This window comes from Elephantulus edwardii, unplaced genomic scaffold (genome assembly GCF_000299155.1).
Source record: "Elephantulus edwardii isolate Elephantulus edwardi_28Jun2011 unplaced genomic scaffold, EleEdw1.0 scaffold00002, whole genome shotgun sequence".
Lineage (NCBI taxonomy): Eukaryota > Metazoa > Chordata > Mammalia > Macroscelidea > Macroscelididae > Elephantulus > Elephantulus edwardii.
In genome coordinates, this window is record NW_006399752.1 from 14,486,826 (window position 1) to 14,509,455 (window position 22,630).

General features: G+C 38.4%; 1 protein-coding gene across 1 annotated transcript in view; it reads right to left on the reverse strand.

The window, feature by feature from the left end:
- The window catches only part of SLC35F1 (solute carrier family 35, member F1), a 711,879-nt gene that overhangs the window by 331,266 nt on the left and 357,983 nt on the right, over positions 1-22,630 (reverse strand). Inside the window, exon 2 of the mRNA XM_006879001.1 lies at positions 10,365-10,540. Within this exon, the coding sequence (XP_006879063.1) occupies positions 10,365-10,540 (176 nt within the window). The remainder of the gene's footprint in view (positions 1-10,364; positions 10,541-22,630) is intronic.

Consider the following 22,630-nt stretch of genomic DNA (forward strand, 5'->3'; position numbering starts at 1 on the left):
GTGGTGCTCAAGTATTGCATAAATTCTGGATATAAGTCCCTTATCTGATATGTTATTACCGAATACTTTTTCCCAGTCAGTGGCTTCCCTTTTTACCCTGTTGGAGAAGATTTTTGGATGTGCACATCCAGAGACATTTTGAAAAATGCAAGCTCTACATGGGGTTATGTGACCTCTAGAATAATTAAGATATTAGAATATTTTCATCACCTCAAAATTTCCTTTTTGCTTGTCAGATTCAGTTTGCTTGATACTTAGCCTCTGGCAACAGCTGATCTGTTTTCTGTCCTTACAGTTTTGCTATTCCCAGACTGTCATATAAAGAAAACCATGTAGTATGCAAGTTTCTGTATTTAATTTTTTGTATGTAGCATAATACTTTTGAGATTGTCCTTGTTGTGGTATACATTAGACGTTTGACCTTTTTTATTGCTAAGGTGTATCCCATTATATGAATCCACATAATTTATCCTTTTACCAGTTCACAGCATTTGGGTTGGTTTTTTTTTTTTAATCTTCAATAAAGCTTCTATATTTCTTTGCATGGACATATGTTTTCATTCCTCTTAGATAAATCCATAGGAGTACAATACCAAGGAGTAACTGTTGGGAGCTCTGGTGGCCTAGAGGAAAGTCACTCTGTCAACCCAAAGGCATGCATTTCAAATCCATCATCTGCTCCTTGGGAGAAAGATGGACAATCTCCTCCTGTATGATTTACTGCCTCTGAAAACCCACTGGAGAGTCAGATATGAATTGGTTCTGACTCCATGGCACACAACAACAGCAATGGTAAATGTAAGGGAGTGTTGGTGGCCCAGTGGTAAGGAATTGTGCTGCTAACCCAAAGGCTCATGGTTCGAATCTACCTGCTGCTCCATGGGAGAAAGAAAGGCAATCCCCTCCTGTGATATTTACAGCCCCTGAAAACCCACTGGAGAGTCAGCTATGAGTTGGTTCTGACTTGGTCCATAACAACAATAGCAATATTGATAACTCCAAGGTGGACTGGAGTCATCATGGTAAGCACTCAACTAACTGAAGCATCCAGAGTTAGACGTCTCCAGAGTCTCTGAGGGAGGAAAGACTCACTGCTCTGCTTCTGTAAAGATTACAGCTTATAAAGCCAACCCTATGGGGCAGTTCTGATCTTGTAGTGTTGCTCTGAGCCAGAATCAACTCAGTAGCACACAACAATACATTCAGTCCTTGATTTTATTAGAAACGATTTTCAAAAGTTGGTAGGAGGAGTGGCATCCACTTCTATAATGGCTTGCCTCCGGAAACCCTATGAACCTGAAGAGAGGATGAGAGACACCCAAGCGTTGAGGACTCTCCTTCATAGGGTCACTATGAGTCGCTTGTGACTTGACAGCACTTAACAACAACATTTTAAAAAGTGACTGTACCATTTTACATTCCCACAAGCAGCATATAAGCATTATAGTTACTCCACGCTCTAATAAGTAGATTCCTAAGCATTGGTTTTGTACTGTTTTCTCTATCAACTTCCCAGTATTATATACAAATAACACCCCATCCAAACACATGTTCTTTTCCTTCCCTGACCATATACACATGATTCCCACCATGGGACATCCATCCACTGTTTATCTTCAAAAGCCCTGAAGAATAGCCCTCATACATGAAGGGACTGAAACTCTAATCATAGAAGTAAAAATAAGCGAGACCTCTCAAGGAATAGGAATAGAGGTTTGCCAAGTTATTTCCCACCAGGGAGCCTTTTTAGGTGACTCCAATGAACATTACCTCACCAGACATAATGTACGTGACAGTAATAGTGCCCTCCACAATCCAAAGCAAGCTGTAATTTAGTATTTCTGCTTTCCAAGTGCTTTCATATTCTGCCAACCCCACTTCTTAGTGATTTGTTCAAGGTTATCCAAGAATTGGAAACTGAACGGTCTAAGAACAGAATTTGGACTTCATCTTGGTTTTTCTCTTTCTACTTTGGCCTGTGATTGTGACTACCTCAAAATAAAATTTCAAAGAAAATTCAGACAAAGAGAAGGAGCAATGGTCCCCAAATGCTGCAAAAAATTACCCATAGGATGGAGAAAGTTCAATCTCCTGGGGACTCCAGAGACTGAACTACTGTGAAATGGTGGGTATCTAAGTTTCTAAGACATTTTTGTGGCTCTACAGAAGATTTATATTATTCATTATGAAGTTCAATATTTCTTCCAATTACATACATATTTCAATATAGTAATATTAGTAACTGAGAATTTCACCTAAGCAATTACATGCATAATGTTTTCTTAAAAGAATAAATCTGAACACTTGCTTAGGTTGGAGAAGCATCCATCAATTCTTAGTTAATGTTTTTTTATATTCCATTCTCCCAAAACAGAGGAGTATTTTGAGTACAAATACTGAGTATGTTTATTTAAAACACTGAGGACTGAGGGGGTTGGTCCAAGGGGCCGTGAGTTGTGTTCATGAGTTGTATACTTATCTCTTCTTTCAAGTGCTTTGAGTGGCGAAGGAGAAGAGGTGAGTGGAAGGGCGGGAAAATGTGACAGCTTGAACTACTTGAGATGATTGCATTTCTTCAGCCTCTCCACTTAGAACTGAGGTTTAAACCTAGGTCTGCACAATTTCTGTCTTCTAGAATTTAATGTGCATGGAAAAAAAAATCTGATGAAGAGTAGAACATACAATTCACTTTTCAGTATTCTCTTTTTGGAGAAAAAATCTATAATATTATTTATGTGGTAATTTTTTAAATGAATGTGCTCTGATAGTACTATTAAAGACTTGTTACATTTGTGTTAGCACAAAGAAAATGATAGATTATTTAATAAATGTTTTAATGTCTATGTTTCAATATGTTTCTGCAAAGTAAAATGCACGCAATATGCATCCAATTGCTTTTAGCTGGAAGCTTGTCTTTTATTCAAAATTGGAGGAGCTTATAAAATAGCTTTCAATGAAAAAGCAAAATTTGTAGGACAAGTCACCAGGAATATTTAAGTTGTTTGTATTCTAATAATAATCAATAATAACAACAATTTCTTTTCTTTCTGCAATCTATGTATGAAAAGAAGTAGACACTTCTGATTCAATTCATGTTTTCATTACAAATACCAAATTGTTTTGTTGAAATTATAATTTGAGGCAGGAAACAAGAACCTGGAGTGATTTCCTTTGACTTCACCCTCAGCTTTAGTTCTGTCATAACCAAATCAACTGTTGGTGGGGAAAGGAAAAGAAAGAAAAACTGAAAAACTAGAAGAATAAAAGGAAGAAATTAGTGACCATTTTAAAAAAGGTTTGCAATTTGTTTACCTTCAGAAGCTAAAATTCACCAAATGAGAAACCATATGTACGTATTTTTAAGAAAAAGTTGCCGTCATTGAATGCTTTATCATACACCATATCGAAGAATTCTTACTAAAGTAAGGAAAATATAGGACAAACTTTCACATGCTCATGAGATCCAGACTTTCTGCAGCCATAGAAGTTGAGTGAAGACCTGAAGTTACTGTCCTGGGATGGTCTTTATAACTTAGACCAAAGTTGTTGTTGTTATGTGCTGTTGAGTCTCTTGCGACTCATAGCGACCCTATGTACAACAGCCTGAAACTCTGCTCTGTCCTGTGCCAATCGCACTGTCTCTGACACTCCCATCCCGATTATCCCAATCGCTGAATCAATCCACCTCATAGAGGGCCTTCCTCTCCTGCACTGTCCCTCCACACTACCAAGCATGATGTCCTTCTCTAAGGACCAGTCTCTCCTCACAACATGTCCAAAGTATGTTAGACAGAGCCTCAGAATCCTTGCCTCCAAGGAGCCACCCGGTTTAACCCTTTCCAGGATGAATCTGTTTGTTTTCCAAGCAGTCCATGGTACCCTCAATACCCTTCTCCAGCACCACAGCTCAAAGGCATCAATTCTCTTCTATCCTCCTTGGTCATTGTCCAACTCTCTGATGCATAACAAGTGATTGCGAAGACCATGGCCTGTATCAGACACACCTGTATCCAGAGAGATACCATTGCTTTTCAGTGCATTGGAGAGGTTCCTAACAGCAGACTTTCCCATGGCAATGCGCCTTTTAATTTCCTGGCTACTGGTGCCAAGAGTGTTGACTGTGGAGCCAAGCAAACTAAAACTGTGAACAATCTCAATCTCTTCACCATCCATCCTGATGCTGCCAATTGGCCCTGTGGTGAGAATCGTTGTCTTCTTGACACTGAGCCTCAATCCATATTGTAGGCTGCAGTCCTTGACGCTCTGCAGCAGGTGCTTCAGGTCCTCCTCAGTTTCAGCAAATAATATACACCCTAAATATCTTCTTTTGTTAAAAAATGAATTTATTGGGTTTTGTCCACTTTGTCTACTCTGGAGAAATGGTCTGTCTCACAACTCTGGGACGTGTTTTTTCTAAGAAACTGTTTTTGCTTTTACCTTAAAAAAATTTATTTTATTGAGATCATAGGACATCATTACACAGCTTCCACATTATATAATTATTATGTGTAAAATACTTGTATTTTAGAGAATGTTCCTGAAGTTGTAATAATAGCCATGTATCTTTAGTTTAACTAATACAGAATGTGTACCCTAAGCATTATATTCTTCTCCCTCCTCACCATTTTTTAATTGTGATTTTTAACAAAAATTCACTGGAAAGTTGGATTTTCATTCATTCATTCATTCATTCATTCATTCATTCATTGTTGCACATTTCCCCCCTTACACCTCCAGTTCACTTTTTCTCCCAAACATTCATTCAATATTGCATAAGCATTATGTCCTCTTTTTTAAAAAACATTGTTTGCTTTATGTCCTATTAGGATCTATTTTTATGGCATCAAATTGACAACACTAACCCAAAAGATTAGATAGGAAACTCAGGCAGCAGCAGTTTTATGTTAATGGAGAGGGAATGACTCTAAAAAAGGGAGTGGACTTTGGGGAAGGGATTGTATAACAATGAAAGAATCTTTCTTTTACTTTTCAAAGAGAAGAGTGAACTGGGGAAGATGTTGGGAAGGGAGAAAAGTGCAACAATGAATTAATGGTAATCCAGGGGGAAAAAAGTGAAAAAAAAAAAAGAAGGTAAGAACAGTTGTTGAGTTCAAGGAACATAATCAATGTCAACGAATTATACAAGTGGTTAAAGACTTTCTTTTTTTTTTATAAAAAAGAGAGATTGAGTGAAACATCATGCATATGAATTTTTATGCAAACCAATTTAAAATTTTAAAAAGAAAAACATTTTAGAATGGGAAACAAAACAAAAAAAAATGACTGTTGAAAGTAGTTCTAGGAAGCTACAGAAATTTTGTATTAATTTATAAGAAAACGTTATGGGCAAAGGTTAGAGAACAACTTTTTTGTACTAAGATATGTATGTACCGTATTCTCACCTCTGATTTTTTACAAGCTTTTCACATTTTGGCTTCTGTATCACAAAGGTAAGAAGAACCGGATCCTCATCTTTGGTGAAAGTTTGGGTCTTTTGTGTATAGTCTTTGAATTTTATTTTTCTTGGCTTCCTAATTTCAGCTTGTATGTACTACATGGAATTTTAAGGTAAAAGATATGAGTAAATCTTTGGGAACAATCCATAAATTTTTAAACTTCTGTTATCCTATTTAAATTATATTTCAAAAAGAACTTCTTTGTAGAAACTAACAATTCATCAAAACTCCAGATTGAATTTTATGCTAGAGCCTGCGTTATCAAACTTTTGGTCATTATTCTTACACAAAGTTGTGAAAATGAGTTGAGTCAAATTCTGGCAGTTTTGTAACGACAGCACTCTCAGTGCTCTGGGAGAGCTTTGAACATTTATCATACTGTGTTAAGAAGTTAGATGATGAGAATGTTAAGAAATATTTTATTAAAAAATATTCCTGACTCTAACTTCCTGTGATGTGGTCCAAGGTGGCATTAACTTAACATGATGGGCCGCCAAGATGATATTTGTGCTAAAAGAATTAGCAAGAGAAGCACCTTAGTCCTAATCTGCAGCCCAACAGAGACAGCAGTTCAAGGAGCTCTGGGAAGGAAGGGATGTGTAGCTGGAATAAGCCTCCTCTTGCACACTGCCGACCTGTCTCTCTCCACTGCTCTGTTATTCATTCACCACCAGATCTTGAGGTGCATGAGTAAACAGATTACTATGCCTGCAGAGTATACTACTGAAAATCAGCCTATACAAAATTAATGTAATTACTATGTTGATTCCCAGATGTTAGTTTAATGCTAGCCTATTAAAACTTCCAAAGATGAAGCTTAAAACAAATAAAAACAGAGAGTAAATAAACACCCAAATAAAGGCAAGCTGCAAGTGTAGTGATAATCTGAAGCAGTAGCACAAATCTGCAACGAGGGAACTTTAGAAATAGGATCTAGTCTTCATGGGCTGGGGTGACAGACATCTCCTAAGGTCAACTTCATTTTCTTCCCAAGAAAGCTTCCACATTCCTTGCTACTCCCAGTACTTGTCCTCATGCCATTAGTGTCTCTCCTCATCCCGTTCTCCTCAGCAACATTCATGAATATATTCCTTGGACCCATCACTCACTGAATGTTGCAACTACTCACTCACTGTCCTAAAGCTGATTCTGATACACAGTGACCCTCCAGAACTGCCCATATAGGGTTTCCAAAGAGGTAAGAGGTAAATCTTTTTACAGGAGCTTATCTTGCTTTCAAGGAGTAGCTGGTGGGTTTGAATGGTTGACCTTTTGCTTGGCAGTCAAATTTTTTAACTATGGTACAAACAGGTTTGTCCTGGAGAGGGTGAAGCCAGGCTTTTCCTTGGAGGCAAGGATTCTGAAGCTTCGTGTGACATACTTTGAATTTGTTGCAAGGAGAGACCAGTCCTTGCAGAGGGACGTCATGCTTGGGAGGGTGAAGGGACAGTGCAGGAGAGGAAGACCCTGGATGAGTTGGATTGAGTCAGTGACTGGGGTAATCAGGATGGGTATGTCAGAGGCAGTGAGATTGGCACAGGATAGAGCTTGATTTAGGGCTGTACATAGGGTCGCTATGAGTCACAGGCAACTTGATGGCACATAACAACAACATAATCAGGGTGACTTTGAAACTACATGGATGTTTGTCTATTTGGGGTTTTGGATAGATGTCAAACACTCCTTTTGTTCAAAGCCAGCACTCATGTGAATGCCTCTTTTTTTCGGCTCTCTTCTATCTCCTTTCCAGCCTCTCGCCTTCACTGAGATTCACCTCAGGAGACTGAGTGGTGTACCAGAAGGCACATCACATGCTCTAGAGTTGACTCTAACTAATGACAACCTCAGGGAACCCTGGTGGCACAGTGGATTATGTATCGAGCTGCTAACTGAAAGCTTGGCAGCTTGAATCTATGAGCTGATCCCTGGGAGAAAGACGTGACAGTGTGCTCCCATGAATAGTTTGAGCCTTGGAGGTATGAAGGAGGACCACCACGCTGAGTCAGAAATGACTTCAAGGCAGGGAGAGGGGATGGCTACTCTAAGTGTGACGGAGTAGAGTTACATTCCACAGAGTTTTCAACGGCTGATGCTAGGAGGCAGATTGCCAGACTTTTCTTCCAAAGTGCCTCTCTTGTTATTTGGTACCACTGAGTCAACTCACAGGGACCATATGAACAGACATGAAACCCTTGTCATCCTCATCATCTCTGCCACACAGTTACAGTCACTGTGTCATGCCATCTCCTTAAGAGTCTTCCCCTCCTTCACTCACCCTCCACTTTTCCAAGCACAATATCCTTTCCCAAGGACTGGCCTCTTCTAACAATATGTCCAAAGTATGTCAGATGAAGTTTCACCATCATTGCTGCCAAGGAGCACCCTCTCCAGGACAGACTCATTTGCTCTCTTGGCAAGAATCTCTAGGTAGACTCTAACCTACAACCTTTCAGTTAGCAGTCAAACTCGCCAACTATTTCTACCACCCACTTATGTGGGACTTCTGGAGGTGCTAAGACCTAGGTTAGAATGTGCTGCTACCACTTTGTAATTACATAGTCTTGAGCAGACACCTGAGACTGACTCAACCATGGTTTTGTCATTTAGAAAATTTCGGATATTAATGCTAAATACTATTCCTGTAGATTGAAAGAACAGAGACAATTAACATACACAGTGATTGGAACATTATAATGGCTCAATAGAAGGTATTATCATAATTATTAACTTTGGATCTTTTTCTACTTTAGGTTTCTAAGCTTTCCTGATCTCTACCTATAACTATAAAATTACTTTCTCTGCTTCTTACACTACTTAGATTTTTTTTAAATTCTCCCATGAGTGTTTTTATTAGATCTTTTAACTCCTGCAAAGCAAGGTAGACAAGACCCTAAAAATCATCTACAATTTATTTTCTAGTAGTCTAGAATGCTTAGTTCTAAAAATTGCTAGAGGAGATAAATTTACTATATTCCCAGGAACTATTTTGTTCATAATATTAGATTTTACAAAATTGTTCTTAATCTGGTCCTAGTCTTCTTAATTTTGCTCCCAGCACTGGCTTAAATAATTTATTCTTTTAGTCTGATCAATGCTTACATAAATGATTTTGTAGTCAAACACTGTATAGATTGCTCTTCCTGAAATTTCTAGGTTATATATTTGCGGTGATAACAGTCTCTTATAAGTGAATTTGTAATTACATGACATCCTCATTTCCTCACTTTCTCCAGTCTCTGCTGAAATTGTGGGAAGAATTGTTGACTACCACATTATGTTGGTGTTGTTGATAGCTATTGTTGATAGCTGTTGAGTTGAGCACGACTCATAGCAACCCTGTGAACCAAAGGCCTGAAGGCTTTCTTTAACTATTGACATTTATCAAAGTTCATAGAGTTTCCAGAGGCATGGTGTTTAGGAAGTGGATGCCACTCCTGCTTCCAATACCACATTATATATAATTCAAAATGACTCTCTTAACGTGGTGAGGAAAAACAGCTGAGCTTCCATGCCTACATGTTGCTGAGCATATCTCCAGCAATCTCCCCAACTGGTTTTTAGCTAACGTTTTACTCTTAAGTAAAGTACCAATAGCACCAAGTTTTGTGAAATTAGCTTCCTCAACATTCCAGAGTAAATCCAAATTAAGCTAGAATTTAGTTAGGATTTGTTCATTTTTATCTTCCTCTTTAAAAAAAAACAAACCCTAAACAACAATAATCTTAATTCTGGCCAACAAATTATTTTGGTGACATTATTTTAGCCAAGTACCCTAATAAAGAAATGTAAAATGAGATACTGATAAGCAGTTATAAAAATTTCATAAAAATATGACTATTAAGATTAATGTAATACAGCAATACATAGTATTCTTACTTATTACGAAGGCACATAATTACCTCAAAAGCTGTTAATAATTAATTGAAAGTATATATTTTACAATCAAGCTGCTACTGGAGAAAATTCTTGGCTATTTTGATTTATACGTAAAAATGTCTGCACAAGTATCAATGGTGTAACCCTCAGGGTCTGGGGTGTACCTTCCAAAGATTTTCAATGGTATCAGCCTCTTAAAGTTTTTCCTGAACTGACTATTGAAATGATTTCTCAGGACTAATTGTAAGATTGGGTACAAAGTATTCATGATAGCTATGATAGTTTTCTTTTCACCTATGTTATTAATATAATTGTTTGTTTTTATCATTTTTTATTTTTCCCATTGCACTTTCCCAAAGAATATACATTGGTCTGCAGTTTGCATGGATTTCTCAAAGTCACCATTAGGGCAGTTACAATAATCTTGTTCCAGGTTCCATGGTTGTTGTTGTTGTTATGTGCCATCAAGTCACCTGCGACTCATAGCGACACTATGTATAACAGCCCTAAGACCTACTCTGTCCTATGTCACAAGGTAGCAGCTCATTTAGGTCCACTGAGAAGTGCAAGAAAGCACTGTGCTGCCCACCCAAAGGTCAGTCATCTTTAGCAGTCTGAAGCCACCAGCTGGTCCTAGGATGAAAGATGGACCATCTTCCCTTGCTGATGATGTACAGCCCTAAAAACCCAATGGAGGGTCTGCTATGGGTCCGTTTCCACTTGACAGCAATGCATCTGAATGGTGTTGAGAGGTACAAGAAATATTAACAGGAAATCCAAGAGTGAGTACTTGTACATTTCTGCCTAGACAAGCATTTCCTGCTTCCTGCTGGCGCCACACAATTATTCTTCTTTTTGATTTATTCATTCATTTTGTTTATAGAATCACTGCAAAATCTACAAGTGAGATTTGGGATTTCAAATTGTCTTCCCGAAGCTCTAAGCCGCACAAAGTTATTAGTGGCTCATCATTCTTTTCACTGTTTTTAGAAGAAAAAACAAGCCATATTCTTGGCATTTCAGCACGCTTACCTTGTCTGACGGCTAGTGTGGTGGTGTAGACCAGGAAGAGGAGGATGTAATTGAGGAAACTCTGGAAGACTGGTGTATTAGCATGGAAATCTTCTGACAGGTACTTGCTGGTCAAACCAATCCCACAAATAAGGAGGGACAACACCTGGCCCAGAGCCACTGAGATTAACATCTCCCTGTGAATGAAAGAGACATTTAGCAAAAATCAGCAGGAAGAAATGTAAAGCACTAGTGGTTAAAATTTATTGAGCACTTGTGCCATGTACTGGGCCAAATGCAGTGTTATTTATTTAATCCATAACAGCAATCCTCTGAGGAAGGTACAATCATTAGAGAAGAGAAAACCAAACTTAGAAGGATTAAGAAATTTATCCACAGTCCACAGCTAACAAGTGGTAAAAATGGTATTTAGCCCCATCTCTCCAAATTAATCTAGCCTTTAGTTTCTACATCACGGGGTCATGTCACTTGACGCCTGCCATTGCTAACCAAGTGCTCAATGGCATAGCAATAGTCTGTGCACGGCAACCAGGTAGGATCGTAATCTGCCTCATCCTTAGACACCTGTACAACAAAGCCTGGCTACTTCCTTTATCTAAGGAGCCCCGATGGCACCATGGTTAGGCACTAGATGCTAACTGAAAAGGCAGCGGTTCAAACCAACCAGCCGCTCCGCAGGGGAAGGATGTAGCAGTGTGCTTCTGAAGTTTACTGCTTCAGAGATCCTATGCTGCAGATTTAGTCTGTCCTATAGGGAAACTATGACAGATAATCAATTGCACAGCAGTGTGTACAGTATTCTCCCTTCTCCAGTGGGAATTATGTGATAGAATTATCACCTTCCATGCTGGATATCTGAGTTCAATTCCCAACCAATGCACCTCAAGCGCAGCCACTAGCCCTTTGTCAATGGAGGCTTGTGTGTAACTATGATGCTAATCTGTTTATGGTAGAGCTTCTAAATCAACATAGACTAGAAAGATACATGAAACAACCTACTTCCAAAAATCAGCCAACAGAAACCCTGCAGACCATAATTATCTGGCCTCGCTGTCCATGGGTTCATGTTAAGTTAGGGAATGACGGGCAGCATTGCATTTAGCTGTCATTCATACATCAGTACTAGGCTGGCTTGCGTGTTATGATGATAGAAGCGATACTTTGATATTTCATATACCAACAGGGTAGTCCATGGTCAACACAGAGCTTCCTATCTTAGACCTAGCAGGAAGAAAGAGTTGGCTATCTACTTCTGAAAATTAGCCAATGAAATCCTTATGAATCACAATGGAATACCATCTAACATATCCCAGTAGCCTACTGGTAAGGTGTTACACTGCTGACTCAAAGGTAGATGGATGAATTCACCAGCTGCTCTGTGGAAGAAGGATGGTAAATCAACTCCCAGGCAATTCACTGCCTACAAAAACCCACTAAAGGGTCAGCTACAAGTCAGCACTGACTTGCTGGTACATTACAACAACATAGTACTGGAGTACTGGAAGATAGAGCAGGATAAAGGAATGCTTTATTCTGTTATACCCAAGGTCATTATGAGTTAGAGCTAATCTGAGAGCAGCAATGCTTTTATTAAAATAAATTAATTCTTGATCAAGGAACACTTAGGTGAAAGAGCTTTACAGAGCCCTGTAAAACCTTCTCCTTTCCTTTCCCAGATGTTGGATCTTTGTTCATTTGAAGAAAAGTTATTAAGCATTCTACTCTCTTCTCTTTTGTTCAAGTTACAATTGCATAGACATCAAAATTGTTAGTCATGACAGAAATTCAGTGTTTAGGGCACAGTTAACATTTATTATTTCAGATGATGTTTATTTTCCCTGTGGCTTTCATGTAGGCACTGCCCTTGTAGATCACAGAAGAGGACTAGAGGTGAAAGTCAAGGGCTTAGATCACAGTAGAGGACAAGAGGTGACAGTGACAAAACACTCATCTGGGCATTATGGCCACTTAAAGTTACTCAACACACTGTGTCTCCAGATCCCTTGAAAAACAAAGCAGGCTTTGGCCATCCCTGAAAAGCTCATCTCACACTCCTGATTTATTTATAGAAACACACAATACAACATAATCCAGCAGTGATATTTCTCAACAAATAAAAAAGTTCAAGGCCAGGGATTTGTGAGTGCTATATAAAGAGTGCTAGTGGTCTATTGATAAGAAGTTACACTGCCAACCCCAAGGCACACGGTTTGCTGGAGAAAGAAGGGCAATTTCCTCCTGTGTGATTTACAGCCTCTCAAAACCCACTACAGGTCCAGTTATTAGTTGAGTCCAGCTCGTCGGTATATAACAACAACATACATGTCTTCTCTTGTGACAAATACCAGTCCTTCTTTTGTCAAGGGGCAAAGAGACCTGACATTACCTGTGGTAGTTCGTTTTTTGTTTGTTTGTTAAAAGGTATCTAGAGAGGGAAAGTCTAGGCCTATGAACTTTTCCAGAGGTTAACAAGTCATATACTGTTAGAGGTTTCAATTGGATGTAAGTCCTCCTGTCTGCCATTTCCCAATTAACTCTTAAAAACAAAAGGAATCAATGAGATATTTTTAAACATATCTGTTCAAATCCTAGTCTGTTGCTTAAGCAGTTCCCTACAGAATTCAGGGATTTTAAGGCCTGCAGAAAACTTTCAACAGAGATGGTTGCCAACATTTCCTCCCATCCCTCAACATTCTTGCTGCTCTGCCCAAAGATGGGGGGTTGGTGGGTGGAGCTATTTATTTCCTTTCTACTCTTGTGATTTGTTTTGACCAATAGAACACGAGAGGGAATGAAACTACATACCTTCTGAATCTCTGTTTTAGTAAGCTATGAAGCTTTCATTTTGGACCTCTGAAGACTCGGCTTAAGACTTAAGACTCTTAAGACTTCAGCTTAGAAAGACTACTGAATAGAAGAAGGAACCACAGAAGGAGAAATAAGTCCATAACTAGCTAAGGCCAACTCAACTAGTGATGTCTTTATCCAAGGAACAATCTCTCCTGGCCATGAGCCTAAAGTAAGGGAGGCAGAACTTCAAAATCTTAGCCTCCAAGGAAAGACTTGGTTCCACCCTCTCCAAGAGGGCAATCCATGGTGTATTCAAGACTCTTCTCCAGCACCACAACTTGAAGGCATCTATTGTTCTTCTGCAATCTTTAGTTACTGTCCAACTCTCTGAAGCATAACAAGTAATTGAGAAGACCATGGCCTGGATTAGGCACATCTTTGTGTCTAGACTGACATCATTGCTCTTCAGCACTCTGGAGAGGCCCATGGCAGCAGATTTTTCTCAGTGCAGTTAGTTCATCTTTTGATTTCCTGACTCTTGGTTTTAAGAGTGTTATTTGTGGATCCAGGCAAGCTGTAATTGCTAACAATCTCAATTTCTTCTCCATCTAACATGGTGCTGCCAATTATAAGACAGATATTTTATTACTTTATTTTTGTTCCTCACTCAAAACCAAAACAAATAGATACTTAGAGAGGTTAAACATCCAGTTCAGGGTTATAGAATGAACAAGGGAAATTGGATGAAAATTTAAGTTGTATGGCTGTAAATCCTAACTTCCTATTTTTTTAATCCCTCCAATATGTTGCCACAAAATTCTCCTTGTTCTCATAAGTCATCTTTTAAAGAGCATAGTGCTAGAAATCTAAGTTGCTAATTTCCAGGAATATACTAGAGAAGATGATGACTGAAAAAGAGCCAGCCAGACTGGCTTTCTGATGAAAACTCTTCCATTGAGAAAGGCATAGATAATCTGTGTCTTTCTACAAGAGGCCAACACAAGCCTATTCTTGTCTCTTCAAACAAAACAGCCTCTCCACTGCATTCAATTTCTTTTAATTAGTGGCAATGCCATTCAGTTGCTGCCAGTATGATTTGATAAAGAATGCAAATAATGGCTTTATCGGTCATGCTAATGAACACAAAATGTAAAACAGGAAGGTATAGAAAGAACTTTCTATCAGTTTAATTCCTGAGTCCTTTCCAGACTGCTAGAAATGGTAGTTACTGTAGTTTACACATGCAAGCCAGTTATTTGAATCACCAAACTAAAAACCTCACTATTGTTGAGTTATAGCCTATTCATAGCTGTAAATCTTACAGGAAGAGATGGGCTGCTTTCCCCCCAAGGAGCAGCTGTTGAATTTTAACCACCAAAGCGGCACAGGTGGGCTAGCAGAACAACTTCCTGCTCACTAGGCCACCAGAGCTCTCAGAATTACCAAAGAGAAAGAAGTATAAACTTAAATGTTTGTACTCTGTTAACTGCATAAAGATTCCATTTTGTCCTCATCAAATTCTTTCGTCACAGAAAAAAGTCATTTGATTCATGGCAATGTTCTCTGTACTACTCTGTTTCAGGATACTGCCAATTTTCTGCTACTCCATTCTTCTAAACTATTTCTTCCTGCTTTGGTGAGCACTATATAGACTTTTGGTCCTAAACCTGTCTATGATACTCTAAGACACCAGATTCTCTAGAATGCCTCTCTTTAGCCACTCCCTGCTCCCTAGGGCTAGGTTGAACATCCTTCTCTCTATTCCTAGCATTCACCTTGTTCTATAGATCTTAGAATCTTTAAAAGAAGATATTTCATTTTATTCATTTCTGGTGTGTATTCATCATGTTCCTGGTGCAAGATGGAAAAGGAGCAGATGCTCAATAGACACAGAATGAATGAATGAACAAATTTATGAAAGAACAAATGTCTGTAAATGAAAAGGGTGAAGCCTTAGAAGATTTGAAAGATGGCTGCGTGTCTTATCTTGAAAAACTACTAGTTTTGAAAGACACAAAAAGCCTTGTTTTTACTGTATTCCATCTGCCAGTTAGACACACAGATTAATAAGCTATTTTCTGGTGCACTTCTGAACAAGCCTGGTAAGGTGCTATCTCGCAAAAAATGATGCTAAATATGGTGTGGGGTGGAATTTTGCACAGCGAGCTGTTGGTTATTCATGTAGTATATAGAATGCACAACAGATGCATTCTAACATACAAGACACAGTCCCTATAATTTTAGTATCAGAAATAGAGAAGTCTCTGATGCACAACATTTTCATCTTCTTTGTTTATACATTTAAAAGGACATCCTATCCACTTTACATTCAGAATGACTAGACAATGAAAAATGCATGAGTCTTAGGAAAAAACAGTGCTGCTGGGAGCTGAATACCTGTTATACTAGAGCTTGTATTCATCAAGTCTGACATAACCATTACCACCAGTATTTTGTTCTGTTAAAGCAGTAGACTTTAAAATTGTGTGAATAAGCCGGCATTACAAATTAGATATTATAAATAGCAAGTATTTTAAATTTACTTAAAACATAAATTATGTCCCATTTTTGTCCTCTTCGTTAATAAGACCGTGTTCTTTTAAAAGCTAAGGGAAATTTCAATATAGTGTTACATAATCATATTGCTTTGTAATTCTTTGGCATAAGACTGAAGCAATTATGTAATCATCCTGAAGTGGAGTACATCAACCTCTCTGCAGACATATTTTAATTCTGGCAACTTGTATCAGATCAATCATGCCAGACAGCACATGGATTCAGGTACACATTACACAAAGACCACAAGTATGCTGCCTTGAGTTAAAGTAACACCACCTGAATGTGAGACTAACAAATGTTTTGAGCTCTTGGACAAGAATCTTGTTTTCAAAAGTTCAGATTTTTACTCCTTAAAGTTTGTGTTTTTTTTTTCTGAAAAGCTGTCTCATATTCAATCCTTAATTAAATTTCCATGTAAAATGATCACTTGTGACAAAGCAAGCCCACACTTCCCGAGGTTTTATACTGATTGTGGATCCTTGACTTCAAGTACTATTTTCATGAAATTTAAGCTGTTCTTTGATTGCTTGTTATTGTTGCCGTTGTTAGGTGCCCTAGAGTCAACTACAACACAGTGATTTTATGAACAACAGATTGGAACCTTGCTTGTTCTTGCATCATCTTCAAGATTTCTGCCATGTTCAAGTTCATTGTTGTACTCACTGTGTCAAGCCATCTCTTGTGAGTATTCCTCTCTTGCACTGACCTTCTACTTTTCCCAGCACAATATCTTTTTCCACAGATAGGCCTTTTCTGATGACATGCTCAAAACATTCTTTTTCTGTATTTATTCACTGCCCATCTTTCACATGCCTGTGAAGCAAATGAAAGTGTCGTCATTTCGTTAGGCATATCTTGGTCCTTAAACTGACATCCTTGCTCTTTAGAACTTTAGAGAGGTTCCGGACAGCAGGGTTTCCCAATGCAACATGTCTTTTAATTTCTTGACTGCTACAGTCTTGCTTGTTGGTTGTAGATCCAAGTAAAATGAAATTGTTGACAACTTCAATTTTTTTTCTCCATCATGATGTTGCCTGTTTCTCCAGCGGTGAGGAGTTTTCCTTTTCTGATGTTGATATGGAATCTGTACCAAAGGCTGTAGCATTTGCTTTTTTTTTTTCAGTAAGTGTTTCAAATCTTCTTCACTTTCCGAAAGCAAGGTTGTATCATCTGCATGACTCAGGTTATTGATGGATCTTCTTTAAATTCCAATGCCACTTTCTTCTTCACATAGTCCAACTTCTCAAATTACTTGCTCAGCATACAGAACGGGTAGGTATGGAGAAAGGATACAACCCTGACATGTACATTTCCTGATTTTAAACCATGCAGTGATTCCTTATTCTGTACAGACAACTGCTTTTTCAGTATAGGTTTCTCCTGAACACAATTAAGTATTCCAAAAGTTACATTTTTTTAATGTTATCCATAATTCGTTGTGATATATAAAATCAAGTACCTTTGTGTAGTCAATAAAACACAAGTAAACATCTTTCTGATAGTCTCTGCTTTCAGACAAGAAACATCTGACATCAGCAGTAACATCCCTTGTGCATGGGTTCCTCTAAACCCAGATTGAATTTTTGGCAGTTCCCTGCCAATGTACTTTTCTAGCTATTTTTGCATAATCTTCGGCAAGATTCTCTTTATATGTGTTATTAATGATCTTGTTCAATAATTTCTGCACACTATTGCATCACATTTTCTGAGAATACTTGTTAAGAGGTCTCTTATTTTTCTCATTAGGTTGTGTTTTCTGTCTAGAGAAATCACCCAGAATTAATGAAAGGTATCAAATAGGGAGTTGAAGTCCCTGGATTCTGGAATTCCTCGGGTGTCTCTACTTCTAATTAAGTCTCATGATTTTACATCTGGGCTTTCATGGATAACATTGCCATCAATGTGAATTTTAGAAGATGTGAGTGTGCTCATGCAGACCCTGTGTACATAGATCAAGAAGCAGTAGTTCAAACAGTTCAAGGGATACTGCATGGGTTAAAATTAGAAAAAGTTTGTATCAGCACTGAATTCTTTCTTCATCCCTATTCAATCTATGTTGAGGAAATAATTTAAAAACAGAACTTTATAAAAAAGAATGAAGCATCAGGATTGAAGAAAGACTCAACAACCTGCAATGTGCAGACAGCACAATCTTGCTTACAGAATTAAAGAAAATGGGAAGCACTTATTGAAGAAGATCAAAGACTATATATGTACTAAAACTCAACATGAATAAAACAAAAGTATTTGCCACTGAATCAATGGTAAACATTATAATAAATGGAGAAAAAATTGAAATTGTTAAAGATTTCATTTTATCTGAATTCATAATTTCTCATCAAATAGTTAAATGCTTTATTGCTTGGACATATCTGTGAGAAAGGATCTTTTTAAAGTGCTAAAGATCAAGGACGTCACATTGAAGACTAAGGTTCACCTGACCCAAGTCATAGTACTTTCAACTAATAATAAAGAAGATAAAAAGGAGTTTATTCCTTTGAATTGTGATATTGGAAAAGAATAATGAACATTGAAAGGAAAGCCAAAAGAAAAAACATATAAGTGCAGCCAGCATGCTCCTTGGAAGAAAGGATATTGAGACTTTGATTCACACACTTAGAGCATGCTTTCAAGGAGGCCAGTTCCGCAATAAAGACATCATTTTTGAGAAACTAGAAGGGCAGAGAACAAAAAAGCAATACCCTTAATGAGATGGACTGACATAGTGGCTGAAACCACAGGCTCAAAACACAGCCACAGTTGTGAGGAAAGAGCCAGTGCTGTTGTGCAAAGGAATTGTTTATGCACCTAAAGCAACATAACTATTTAAAGCTTGGGTTCTTCATGTAAAACAAAATTCAAATCTTACCAAATCAGTTACTGTCAAACATTTTAGAGTAGAATTTCTCAACGGCTATGACTTTTCAGAAGTAGTTTATTTGGCTTTCCATGAAGAATTTCTGAGTAGATTCAAGCCACAAATCTTTTGGATTAATAGCTAATTCTTTAACTTAGTGCCACCTACGATATTATGATCACTGAACATGTCAGATACCCTTAGACTTCCCTTTATATCCTCCTATTCTCACCTGCTTTTGGTCACTTAATCCAGTTCTATCCATAGCAGGCACAACCAACTCTGTGTGGACCCTTACCTCGACAAATCCAGGAGCCCTGAGTCTAAAACCAGCCTGCCCATCTTATGCCTTCTATCCTGTGGTTTCCTAGTTGATGCTCAAGGGCTCAACCTTGTGAATGTTGTTGTTTGTTGTTGTTATGTGCCATCGAGTCGCTTGTGACTCATAGCGACCCTATGTACAACAGCCCTAAACTCCGCTCTGTCCTGTGCCAATCGCACTGTCTCTGATACTCCCATCCCAATTATCCCAGTCACTGAATCAATCCACCTCATAGAGGGCCTTCCTCTCCTGCGCTGTCCCTCCACCCTCCCAAGCATGATATCCCTCTCCAGGGATCGGTACTCACAAGGTTTGTTTGTTTGTTTATGTACAAACCTTGTGAATATCTTTGGTAAATCTATAAATGCCTAGAAAAGAAGATAATTATAACATTTGACCAACAGGAAAGTAAATCAAGCAGATAAACTCTCTTTTCTGTCTCCTCAAGGTAAACTATTCTGAGAAAGAGTAATTTATACAGACCCTCGGGGGAGAGGCTTAAGTGGTGGTGTTTACCTCTGCCTACTTTTTTTGAAATTTAAGCTAAAACAGTGAGCTTCACATCTCTCTTCTCTATAACTCAGACTTTTTAGAAGATGCTGATGTGATTAAGAATTGAAAGAATCTGTTCTCGAAATCAATGTATTAGAATTTTGTAAATAAAGTAGTATAAAATTTAAAAATATAATTAAAAATTAATATTTTCCTTTGTAAAGCGTATTTCTGTTCTTTATTCAACTAAAATCTTTAGTAGTTTAAGTTTCCCATGATCTTTTCTGGTTTATTATGTACAATTTAGTGTATTTAGAAGTTTGTTATTAGATGCTATCAAGTTTGTTCCAACCCAGAGCAATTAATCCTATATTCAAGAGAATAAAACATTGTCTCATTCTTGGAAACCCTTACAATTGTTGCTTTTTGAGCCCATTTTTGAAGCTACTGTCTCAATCTGGTTCACCAAGGGTTGTCTTCTTTTTACTGACCTCACAAGTTACTATTTATCCATGGATTGCTTCCTCCTAAGAACATGTCCAAAGTACTTGAGAAGAAGTTTCACCATCCTTGCTTATAGTGGGCATTCTGGATACACTTCTCTACAGGAAAGATCTGTTTGTTCTTCTGGAAATCCATGGTACATATAACATTTTTTATCAAATAAAAGATTAAAAGAAATCAATGCTCTGGTCTTCCTTATTCACTATCCATTTTTGTTGTTGTTAAGTGTCGTTGAGTTGAATACAACCCATAGCAGCCCTATCAACAATAGTTCTGAACCCTGTCCTATCCTATGCCAACCCAACAATCTCTGACACACTTGAGCTCATTACTGCAGTCATTGTGTCAATCCACCTGGTTGAGAGTCTTCCTCTCCTTCACTGATCCATCACCTTTCCAAGAATGATGTCCTTCTCCAAAGGATAGCTTCTCCTATCAACATGTGCAAAGTATATAAGATGAAGCTTCACTATCCTTGCCTCAAAGGAACACTCTGGTTGCACCTTCTCCAAGACACATCTGATTGTTCTTTTGGCAGTACATAGTATATTCAAGATTCTTGACATCACAGTTCAAAAAAATCCATTTTTCTTCTGTCATTCTTATTCATTGTTCAGCTCTCAGCAGGATAGCAAGTGATTGAAAAGATCATGGTCTGAGTAAAGTGCACCTTAGTCCTCAAACTAGCAAGATTGCTCCTCAGGAATTTGGAGAGGCCCTTATCTGCAGACTTTTCCAGTGCAATGTGTCTGTGGTGTTAGCCAAAAATTGGCTCTTCTTTTTTAGTCATTATGGTTAGTGCTCTCTAGTGTTCAGCTACCTTAACTGCAGTCCCATGGTCTTGCAAATCAGCAATAGCTGTGGAACTAAAATAAGTGAAAGAGTGTTTCTCATATTAGGTGGCAAAACTTGAGGGGAGCAAGGCTTGTGGCTGCAAGACTTGAGGGAGACTGAAGTATAACTTGTTGGTGAGACCCTGGTGATGGTGTTGGAGAAACTGTGGCAAGGTGTAGACAAAGGAGTCCTGAAACAAAGGCCACAGTTCAAGGTGTTTGCTTTTCTTGCCAGATGCTTGAAAAAGGAGCTAACTCTTAACTTACTTAATGCTTGTTTGCTTGGAAGCAAACCTTGCTAGATGATTTGGATTTGACTGCTGAACTGAAACCAGAGCCTGGACTAATTGATAAATTGTGCCCTGGAACTTGGGCAAAAGCTCTGGAATAATTTTGGGTGATATTCTTTGCCTCCTCTACTCTCCAACTTCCTTCCCTAATAAATCCTATTTTTGGTACAATGAATCTGTGAGTCAGCAATGAGTAAATGAACCTCTTGCTGCTGGTATGGCGCTAGAGACACCAATGGGCTGGGCCATAGGCTCTGATTTCTGCTCTGGGGCACTGAGGTGCTGTGCTATTCTTATTCCCTCTGGATCTTTCAGAAAGACACTCATGGCCCTGTGCGTTTATGTCTAGTTTTTTCCACCTTAAACAATATCTCCTGCTCTCCTGGCTGCTAATGAGAAGTATAGTGACTGTAGATCCAAGTAAGATGAAATTGTTGACAGTTTCATTCTTTTCTCCATCTGAAAATCTCATGGTTTGAGTCAGTTACATCTAAATTCAACTGACTAGCTCTTTAAACACTTTAAAGAGGTGCTTTGCAGCATATTTACCCACTGCACATTCCTTTTGATTTACAGAATGCTGTTTCTTTGCGTGCTGATTATGGAACCAAGGAATTTAAAATTATTGACAACTTCACTCTTTTCCTCTTTTTATCATAATATTGCATCTTGCTCCAATTGTGATGATTTTTGTGTCCTTGATATTGAGATGTAATGCATACTGAAGACTATATATTTTTTATATTTATCAGTAAGTGCTTCAAATTCTTTTCACTTGCAGCAAGCAAGGTTGTGCCATCTGCACATCACAAGTTATTTATAATTCTACCTTCAATCTTTTGACTGTGTGGATCACAAGCAGCTATGGCTGACTCTGAGAAGAATGGGAATCCCAGAACATTTGATCGTGCTAATGCAAAACCTATACTTGGACCAAGAGACAGTCATCAGAACAGAGCAGGGAGACACTGGATGGTTCAAAATCAAGAAAGGGGTCCATCAGGGATGTATTTTGTCTCCATACATTTTCAATCTGTATGCAGAACAGATCATCCGAGATCGAGATACTGGGCTGTTCGAGGAGAAATGCGGCATCAGGATTGGTGGAAGAATCATCAACAACCTGCATTGTGCAGATGACACAACCCTGCTAGCTGAAACTGAGGAGGACCTGAACCGCTTTCTGCAGAAGGTCAAGGACTGCAGTCTTCAAAATGGATTGAAGCTCAATATCAAGAAAACAAAGATTCTCACCCCTGGGCCAATTGGTAGCATCAGTATGGATGGTGAAGAGATTGAGATAGTTAACAGTTTTAGTTTACTTGGCTCCACAGTCAGCACTCTTGGTAACAGCAGCCAGGAAATCAGGAGATGGATTGCATTGGGAAAGTCAGCTGTGAGGGACCTCTCAAGAGTACTGAAGTGCAATGACGTCAGGCTGGAAACTAAGGTGTGCCAGAGCCAGGCTGTAGTCTTTGCAATTACGTGCTATGCATTGGAGAGTTGGACAGTGAATAGGGATGATAGAAAGAGAATTGATGACTTTGAGTTGTGGTGCTTGAGAAGAGTGTTGAATATACCAGGGACTGCTAGGAGAACAAACAGGTTTGTTCTGGAGA